At 43.8% G+C, this 10,479-nt stretch overlaps 1 protein-coding gene and 1 non-coding gene across 5 annotated transcripts in view; one reads left to right on the top strand and one right to left on the bottom strand.

The window, feature by feature from the left end:
• Positions 1–5,950: 5,950 nt before the first annotated feature.
• Positions 5,951–10,479, bottom strand: part of MYL1 (myosin light chain 1) — a 30,693-nt gene continuing 26,164 nt past the window's right edge. For all 4 annotated transcript variants that reach the window (XM_053364890.1, XM_053364915.1, XM_053364907.1 and 1 more), the window contains 2 exons: positions 7,124–7,178; positions 5,951–6,381 (listed from right to left, as the gene is read on the bottom strand). In XM_053364890.1, the coding sequence (XP_053220865.1) occupies positions 7,150–7,178 (29 nt within the window). In that variant the 3' untranslated portion in view covers positions 5,951–6,381; positions 7,124–7,149. The remainder of the gene's footprint in view (positions 6,382–7,123; positions 7,179–10,479) is intronic.
• Positions 10,266–10,337, top strand: TRNAA-UGC (transfer RNA alanine (anticodon UGC)). The gene has a single exon. It is a non-coding gene; the product is annotated as a tRNA-Ala (tRNA).

Raw genomic sequence — 10,479 nt, 5'->3', positions numbered from 1 at the left:
GAAAACTGTTTGTCACCAGTCAATGAGACTGGCTGGAAAAAAACCTCTGATGCTATGCATCTTAATAGAATACTCTGAAGACCAGACATTTTTGTCTCTCTTCCTTGAATTTCTGTGAAGTTTGCATCATATGGAAAGAAATACTGTGGCAGCCAGCCAATAATATGCACCAGCCACATCTACATCAGAGAAGGAATAGAGATAATTTGCAAGGCAGGACATCTGTTATCCTATATGGATGTGGTACAAAAAAATCCTTTGTGGTTTTCCTCAGCAAAACCCCCAAACAGCCCTGTGAAGCATGTTAGACTGAAAGAGTCAGATCTCATAACAGATCATTTTAAGCCACTCTGGGAGCCCTTAGCTGAAGGGCATAATAAGAATGCTTCAATATGTGGTGACCATTTCACGAGGGGGTTCCTTCCGTTCTTGTCTCCCGCATGCATCAGCGGTGCACATAAACACACCATAGGCAACCCTGTTCCGCTCCTGTTCTGCCTTCTGGATCCAGCATGACACACGTGTCATGATTGCACATTAATTGGACCTATTAAAATGACCATTGCCAGTAAAACTGGACTAAATAGTCGGGTGAGCTTTGTGGCTGAATGGAGATGCTAACTTGGGTTTGTGCAAGCACTGGACAAAGATCAGTACGAGAAATTAATTGTCCAGAATAGCTACATACGGCCTGCACTCAACAGCTTTCCCTATACACTTCGCTGCCCCTGTATCTCCATTGCTTCCCACATTCTGCAAAAAACAAAGATGCTTCAGTTCCTTGTGCTGTTACTGTGGTGGCACATACCTAACTCTAACCATAACCACAACCCTAACCATGATCCCAAAATTAAACCAAACCCTAATGCTGAATATAAACCTAACCCTAACCCTGACCCTGAGCCTAACCCTAACCATTAAGCCCAACCATTAAACTTACCCTTACCATAACCCTAACCCAACCCTAAAAGAAACCCTAACACTAAAACATATCCTAAACCTAAAACAAACCCTTACACTAACCCTTAACCCTAATACTGACACTAACCCTAACACAAATCCTAACCTAGACCCTAAACCTAAACAAAACCCTAACCCTAACCTTAACCTGAAAAACCCTAATCCTAACCCTTTACCCTAATACTGACAGTAACCATAACTATAACCCTAACACTGACTCTGACCCTAAACCTAACCCAAGCAGGAATCCTAACCCTAACCCTAACCTTAAAACTAACCCTAGCCCTAACACTCAATGAAAAACAAACCCTAACCCAAATCTGGTCCATAACACTAAACCACCACTAAAAAACCCTAACCCTAAACCAAACTATAAGCCTAAGCCTAAACCTAAACCTAAGGCTAAGCCTTAACCCTTACCCTCACCCTAAAACTAAAAAACCTAAGCCTAACCCTAAACCAAAGACCCTAACCCTAATACTAACTGTAACCATAACGATAACCCTAACCCTAACCCAACCCCAACCCTAACACAACCCATCCTAACCCCAACCCTAACCCTAACCCTAAACCAAACACAACCCTAAGTCAAGCCTAACCCCAACCCTAACCCCAACCCTACCCAACGCAACTCTAACCCTAACTCTAACCCTAAAAAGCCTAACCGTAACCCAAAAAATCTTAATCTTTTAACCCTAATACTGAGGGCACAAGGAGAAGGGGACAACAGAGGATGAGATGGTTGGACAGTGTTCTTGAAGCTACCAGCATGAGTTTGACCAAACTGCGGGAGGCAGTGGAAAACAGGAGTGCCTGGCGTGCTCTGGTCCAGGGGGTCACGAAGAGTCGGACATGACTAAACAACTGAACAACAAACAACTAACTGTAACCATAACGATAACCCTAACACTGACTCTGACCCTAACCCCAACCCTAACCCTAAACCCAAACGTAACCGTAACCCTAGCCCTAGTCCTGGCCCCAATCCTAACTCTACGTAGTACTGGCACCTCTCTTTTTTTGGTTAAAAAGTGTGACGGTTACTGCAACAACTCCATGTACCAGCACCTATTTTTCTAGGAAAAAAGCGCTGGGGTTAAGGTTTGTTTTAGGGTTAGGATTAGGGTAAATTTTGGTTTAGGGTTAGGCTTAGGCTTTGAGCTAGGGGTACGGTTAGGGTTAGCGGTTGTTTTAGGGTTAGGGTTAGGCTGGGGAGGGCAGAATTGTCTGGGCCATACAGCCTGCCCTGTGCCCTCTAAGGCAGTGGAGACACTGTCCTGTCAACAGGGCGGATTAAGATTTAACTGTCATTCCAGTTGATTTTTGTATGTGCAATGGGGGAGAGACACCATCTTGTCCTTTGCCTCAGGCAGCAAAATGTTTGGGGCCAGCCCCACATAAAAGCAGCAGTCTTTAGATGTCTAGGCAGAGCCAGCCCAAGACATTTTGGCACCTGAGATGAGCCACAAGTTGGCTCCTCTCCACCCGCCAGTCTAGCGATTTAGAGGCTCTAGCCTTCAGCTCCACAGTCCCACCTGGCTTTGGTGCTGAGCGGAGGTGGGGAGAGCCCCTCAGTGGTGGCCAGAGTGGGCTTCCCTTCTGCTCCGAGGAACCAGTGTAAAGCACTTTGCACATTTAAAGGCCAGTGGAACAATGGCTTCAAGTTCAACCATCTTACCATCAAGGGATGCTTCCCGCATTAAGTTGGCTGCCATGCTGGGAAGAAGGGCACCGGTTGCATTTTGGCCTCCTCCTAGAATCTCAGTGAGGGACTGAGGTGACAAGGACTGGAAGAGGAGTCTGAATCTACATCGATATTCAGTACACAGAGTGACAAAGAAAGAGTTAGGAGATGTGTGGATGTATTTCAGTTACTGGGTGGGAAAAGATTATCACATCTTAAACTGCACTGCTATTTAAAGGCTGCAGCCCAGCTAAATTTGTTGCTGTTGTTGTTGTTTAGTCGTGTCCGACTCTTCAACTAAATCCAGGCACGGCCAAACTCGGCCCTCTAGATGTTTTGGGACTACAATTCCCATTACCCCTGACCACTGGTCCTGTTAGCTAGGAATGATGGGAGTTGTAGTCCCAAAACATCTGGCGGGCCAAGTCTGGCCACGCCTGATAATTGCATTGAAAGCAAAGGGATTTAATCATGCCTAAATTGTTCACTTGGGCTAATTTCATGGCTAACTTTAGCTAAGTCACAGTCCTTTAATAGAACAAATACGATTTTGGATTAACAGGTGCAGTGATGCCTCTGCACATTGAACACTGCTTTTCCTTACACAATTATTCAGAATACAGCAACACTTTTTTGGTGGGCAGTGTTTGTGTCACATGCTCTGTGTATGATCTCTGTTGAGGACTAGTGTAGAAGCAACAGAAATATGATTTGAGGTGAAAAGGCTAAAGCCCTGCTTTCCTTAAACGCAAACTCAGCTTTAGCTGAGATTTCTGCATTGCAGGGGGTTGGACCCTCGGATCCCTTCCAACTTTACAGCTCTATGATTATATTATTCCCCTCAACCTGCCTGTGACATTGTATGGCTACCCAGTCTGACAGGTAGATGTAATAGCCAAATTAAAGTTATTAGACAGCAGCCTACTCTTTTTCTTACTTCTTCCTGAAGAACAAATGTATAGGCAGATGTATCGCACAGTGGTTAGAGTGTCTGACTAGAACTGGGGGAAATGGCTTCATATTGCTAACCCTTCATGGCTAAGTGTTTGGGACAGTCACTATTTCTCAGCCTTGCCTGTTCCAGAGATGTGAAGGGAAGAATGGGCAACACATCATGTATGCCCTTCCAAACACAATGAAAGCAGTGTCTAATACATCCTTAATGTTCATGAAAAATAAAAAAATCAAGTTTGATTTCTAAATACCTTCACCCTGCATCCCAATTAAATATAGGAACTAACCCCGCAAACATAGATTCCTAGAGAGAATCTAATTGTCAGGAATCAGGTACAAGTTGCTTCTTTCCCATCTGCAAGCATGCACAAAATGGCTTGGCTGTTCTTCCACTTATGGAGACTGTGTTATGAATGGTTGGCAGCCTATCCATGCACAAACTAGTGCAAATATTAATTTGGACATTTGCCTGCATGCCAGGGTTTAAAATAGGAACATGGGGCTGGTGAGGGGGTTTGGTGGAGGAAGACATGGAAACCTGACACCACCCACTTCTACAGCTGGCTGGCGCATTAAGGATTACATTGCTTCTCAAACCCCACCTCGCTAATGCACCTGGTGCCTCTTGAGTTATGACCATTTCACATGTAGAAATTTAATAAGGTTAAGACAGACTGTTATAGAATAAGCTGGCACTTGGCTAGGGGCTTAAAGTAGTTTTATATGTGCCCAGGGGATGGGGAAAGTGTCAAGCTGAGACCCAAAGTATGCCAGTAATGATGTAGCTTTGTTGTTTAATTACTCTACAGCAGCCATCAAAGAGTAAGATTAAATCAAGGTCTTAACTCTGTACTACAAATGAAATAAACCTTGTTTTATCATTGCCGACATAGAAATTAACACAAGTGGCTGTGATTGTTGTACTCCATCTAGGTGGCCCAATAATTTTTTACTCACATTTGAAATGCAGTTAAAATGAAAATATTTGTTGTTGGGTCTCACATTTTTTGTAAAATTCTGATTTGAATCACAGATCTCCCATTTCCAAGCTGATGATAAGTTAGGCTCTGTGTTTGATTCAAACTGGAAGTTCTACTTTCATAGAATCATAGAATCATAGAGTTGGAAGAGACCACAAGGGCCATCGAGTCCAACCCCCTGCCAAGCAGGAAACACCATCAGAGCACTCCTGACATATGGTTGTCAAGCCTTTGCTTAAAGACCTCCAAAGAAGGAGACTCCACCACACTCCTTGGCAGCAAATTCCACTGTCGAACAGCTCTTACTGTCAGGAAGTTCTTCCTAATGTTTAGGTGGAATCTTCTTTCTTGTAGTTTGGATCCATTGCTCCGTGTCCGCTTCTCTGGAGCAGCAGAAAACAACCTTTCTCCCTCCTCTATGTGACATGCTTTTCTATATTTGAACATGGCTATCATATCACCCCTTAACCTCCTCTTCTCCAGGCTAAACATGCCCAGCTCCCTTAGCCGTTCCTCATAAGGCATCGTTTCCATGCCTTTGACCATTTTGGTTGCCCTCCTCTGGACACGTTCCAGTTTGTCAGTGCCCTTCTTGAACTGTGGTGCCCAGAACTGGACACAGTACTCCAGGTGAGGTCTGACCAGAGCAGAATACAGTGGCACTATTACTTCCCTTGATCTAGATGCTATACTCCTATTGATGCAGCCCAGAATTGCATTGGCTTTTTTAGCTGCCGCGTCACACTGTTGGCTCATGTCTAGTTTGTGGTCAACCAAGACTCCTAGATCCTTTTCACATGTAGTGCTCTCAAGCCACTTTATGGCTCAGTCTTACAAAATTCCACTTTAGAAAATTCTAAATGAGCTATTTTGCATGGCGCAAGTTAGCTTTTAAGTTCAATGTGGCAAATGCATTTTAGTGGCATTCCTAAAATAGTTTATAAACACATTTTTAAAGGGCACTATTTGTCAACATCTCTAAATTCAATGGAATCTGTTGCTTCTGACTTTTGCTACCTACTTTGGTAGGAAGAGACATTACCATTACCATATGCTCATTCCTTCCATTCCTTTGAGCCACGAGGAACTGGGAGGATGCTAAAGGGCACATGCCTATGACAGAGATAATTTAATTACTTATTCATCAGCTGCCTGGCACCTGTCCCTTCAATTAATAAGTTGTAAAGAATGTACTGGCCAATTAAAGTAATTAATGGGCATTCTGAAGTTTTCTTGGATAAGAATTGAATATGTTCCAATGAAAAATTTGAAACCATTGAAGAACTGTTAAAAAATTCACTCTATCTCTCATTCCCAAGGAATTAAAACCGCTCTTGGATCTACATGAAATCAAATTGAACCTCAGATAATATCTTTTTTTGATAAAACTTTATTGTATGGAATACAACATATAAAGAAAATAAATTAAGACTTCAAATTTGTTTTAATGGGGATCTGAACAGATTAAAGAAAGATTTTCCAGCCATTCACTGACCACAGAGATTTATTATCAGATTCGTATTCCCCCGGCCAAGAACATACACTGTTTTCATGGTGGACAATATGGAAAAAAGATAATTGGGCTTAACAGCTGTGGCAATGTAGTCCTCATTTGCCTTGGCAAGTGCTTCTTCTGTGAAGTGTAAAAACTTTGAGATTCAATTGGTGTCTGATGCTGATGGCTTTAAAAAAGGGGATGATTGGAAGGCATCTATTACAATCCTTTAAGGCTCTAGGATGGTGTTACTGGATGGAGCAATAGTTTCCTAGATTTGTAGATCTCAAGTGCCCGCTGATCTTGTTCTGTCAAAAAGCAAAGCAAATATCATTAGATTCTGTATTTTATTATAAGTTGGGGGGGATGCCTATATTTACATTTTCAACCTGCAATAAATACTTTCTCTCTGAAATAACCCTATGAGTAGGCAGCAATAGTTCCATTTTACAGATATGAAAACTGAGACTGATAACAACTTGTTCCTGGTCAGCCATAGCTGACTTGGTAACTTCTGGACCTACTGATGAGACCACATAAGATCCTAAGTGTTTATGTCAGGTTATTTGGAGATCAGAGTGAAATGTATAATATGATTAAAGCCCCAATGCTGCCATTAGTTATTTTTGTGTGCCTATGATCTATGTTTGAGAATCATAGAGAAATCCTTATCTTAGAGAAAAGTCAGCATTAGACAGGAATTGTGGACACAATCCAGCCCAAGTGAAGCTCTTCTAACGGACTTTAATGAGAGACAGAATTGCTCTAAGTGGGGCTGAAACACCATTCACTTGGGCTGGGCCATGCCTTATTTATGTACTTGTTACAGTTGTGTCAAACCCTTGAAAGGGATTGAATGTCACAGGGTCCTTTTTGTATTATAAACCAATGCAGCTCTTTTCAAATTGTCACCCACAGAAATTCAGCTGATACTGGTAGGGATGCCACCTATAGTAGCTCAGTGCTGCTGCTGGCTACATGCAGATAATAAAAGCCACCCACAAATAGAAGTGTGAAAGAAACCAGAGCACGTGTACAGAAGGAACTTACCAAACTACGTGTCTTGAGAAATCTGTTTAGACAGACATGATGTGCTTCACAAATGCTGTGGAATAAAACATAATCAATACGTCATGGAAGCAGGGAACTTGAAAAAGACATTGCAGTATCGAGTGCTCCTGCTCAGGACACTCCATCCGAATCCACCTCCCTCTCGGTTTTCTTTTTCCCTTCCCCAAGAGCCAGTCAGCATTCCATACCCACAGAGTGTGCTTGGTCCACATTGGACTATTAGGATTAGGATTCCCCCCCCCCCCGAGGTGTGGGGTTTTTTGTCTTTTGTTTTGGTACTTCTGCAAACTTTGGGGTTCTCCCTCAACCCGCTGCTACTGCTACTTCCTTCTCATGCAAGGCTGGCATCATTTTAGCTCCTTAAGAACAAGCTCTCAATAGAACTGTGTTCACTGTTAGTATATATAAAAATAAAACAGACATTTCCAGATGTGTCAAAATTCTTCTGTACTGAGAGCATATTTCAGTGGAACTGATGAGCCAGTAGTAGAATTGCAACATGAGCTGAACCCCGTGGGTGGTATTTAACTAAGTTTTACTCAGAGTAGACCCATTTAAATTAATGAACACGACTAAGTTAGGTCCATTAATTTAAATGGACCTGCTCTGAGTAAAACTATGAGGTTGCCTTACCCAACATGTGCCCATTCAACTGATTGTTTAGTGTGGTAGCGCCTGTACTTTGAAATTCCCTGCCTATTGAGAGCAAGCAGGTGCCTTCACTGTACTCTTTTTGGTACCTGCTAAAAACATTCCTGTTTAGACATCCTACCCAGATGCTTAGAAAGTTGAGATAAGGTTAATCTATTTTAGTATTTTAACTTTTGTATGTTTTAAGGTACGGTTGTAAATTTTCAATGATTTTACTGTTTTATCTTTTTGTAAACTGCTTTGAGGCTTTTTACAATTGTGGTGTGTAAATTTATGAGAAAGATGATAAAAAAATAAAACTTGACTATCACCTCATTTAATTAGTAGCGCCTGCCACCAGTCGACAAATGACAGCACTGATAAATCCAAAGTGAGATGTGAATTCTCTGATCTCTCTTTCTTGGGATTACTTCTCATACTGTACACTCTTGAGCCCTGTTGCTTCAGTCCCAGCTATCTCACAAAGTAATCAGGTTGCCTTTGCACAGGGCCATCTTAAGCATATCCGGTGCCATGGTGCAAATATCCCTCTGGCGCCGCCCCCCCCCTTCCCAGAGTTGCCAATCTTTTTTAGGGAGGACAGCGCTGCCGGCTACACACACAGCTTTGCGGAGCTGGAGGAGGCGGGCAGCGGTTGGAGGGCAGCTCCTCCGGCGGGGAAGAAGCGGAGGCTGGACGCGGAGGCTCGCGGCTCAGCTGGCTGCTTCGTGCCGTGGTGGCCATGGCAGGCGGAGGCTCTGGGCATGGTGCTGCTTCAGTGCAGCATGGCGGAGGCAGGCAGCAAGTTGATGCCAGGAGGCGCCACATCCAGCCTTCGCCTCCTCCCTGGCAGCCTCCAGAACTTGGTGCCCTGCGCCACTAGCCTCTGTGGGTAAGACGCCCCTGTCTTTGCCGTTCTTGTAGATAGAGCTGGATGGAGGACCACATTTTGAGATTCCTGTATTGCAGAGGGTTGGGCTAGATGACCCTCAGGGTCATCTGATTCTATGAGGATCTGCTAATGGTTCAGAGTCCTTTTTTCATGCAATTCCTGATCCCTTTCTGTCATTGCATTTTTTTCAAGCTACGGTAATTGTCCTCCCCCCCCCCCCTTAACAGTCATTCCAGCTTCCACACTGCCCCCACGCTCTGGAAGCCACACTTATGGCATTTCTCTCTGATCCCTGCCTGTTGCTTTTCAACTGAAGCCATGCAGGGATTTCTCCAGCTGCTCTTTGTTTGTTTGTTTGTTTATATGTTGGACTTATCATGATATACAAAATAAAACCTAATATTTAAACCGTTTTGAGCATTTAGAGCAGCTGCTTCCTTCAAAACGCTATTAAAAGTCAGCATAAGCACAGCAACAGCAACAACCCCCAGTGGAGTCAGACCATAGTAAGAAGCCTGAGCAACCTAACCATCTTTGGAGGCAGGCATATTAACAGGGCCTGCAAGGTAGAGCTTTACATTAGGGCAGGTTGAGACAGGTACAGATGAACCTGTCTCCAAACCATTTTGGGCACTCTGAATTGGGCCCAGAAATGCATTGGCAACCAGTGCAACTGATGCAATATTAGTGAAATATGTTCCAAATGCCTGGTTTCCAAGTGACCATGTTTTGTACCAATCAAAGTTACCAGACCATCTTTAAAGGCACCTCTGACATGAAGTGCATTATAGTAGTCTAGTCTAGATGTCACTAGTGCATGAGTAAGTGAGGCAAGCTCTGCTCTCCAAATAGGATCACAGCTGGCATACCAACCTAAACTGGCAAAAAGCATCCTTGGCCACTGCTGCCACCTGAGCACCCCCAATTTGCTCTGAGTCCAGGGTCACACTCCCAAACTGCAAACATGGTCCTTTGAGGGGAGCACAGCTTCATCTAAGACCAATGTAAGCCTCTGTCCAAAGTTATGGGTTTGCCTGCCCAATGGATTCAATTTCAGCCTGTTCATTCTCATCCAACCCTGTACAGCCTCCAGTCATTGGTTGAAAAGTTCAACAGCCTGTGGGGAGCTGAGGTAGAGCTGACCAAGTGTCATCTGCAGACTGATGACACTTCAACCCAAACCTGCATGAAATCATTGGGAGAAGTCATTGGGAAATGCTGAAAAGCTCAACATCTAATAAATTAATAGCTCAAAAGCATCATGGCTGCTGTGGTAATGATAGGGAGCCTTTCATTCCTTTCATGGAAAGACAGGTGTTCCAGTGCCAGCAGTGTTGGATTTCAACCTAGGCGAAAAGAGAAACCGCTGCTATTCATGCACCATTCTCAGTGCTGAAAGTGGGCGAGGGATGCCATACTTTTCATGTGGCCCCATAAACAATCTCCTTTCTTTTCCGGTGGACATGAACGTGGGCTAACCATCCCACTTCTTTTCTCTCTCGCTTTGGACACTGGCCACCCGCTTTCCCCTGCAATGAGCTTGTCCGCATTGGGCTGCTGATAAGGGCACACCACAGATTCAGCCCCATCATTTGGGAGGGGGATGTGGCTCAGTGGTAGAGCATCTGCTTTGCATGCAGAAGGTCCTAAGTTCAATCCCCAGCATCTCTTCAGAGCACAAACAGAGGTGACATGAGAAATCCATGATCTGATATGCCAACTTAAAAAGGAAAGGCATCTGTGCTTGGGTGAGGGATGGAATACACTAGTGAAATAGTGCTGGGGAGAGGATATTTCTCCCTTTCCTCCTAGA

The sequence above is a fragment of the Podarcis raffonei genome, chromosome 1, assembly GCF_027172205.1.
Source record: "Podarcis raffonei isolate rPodRaf1 chromosome 1, rPodRaf1.pri, whole genome shotgun sequence".
Lineage (NCBI taxonomy): Eukaryota > Metazoa > Chordata > Lepidosauria > Squamata > Lacertidae > Podarcis > Podarcis raffonei.
The sequence above is the reverse complement of the archived record's forward strand: the minus strand, read 5'-3'. Positions and strand labels throughout refer to the sequence as shown.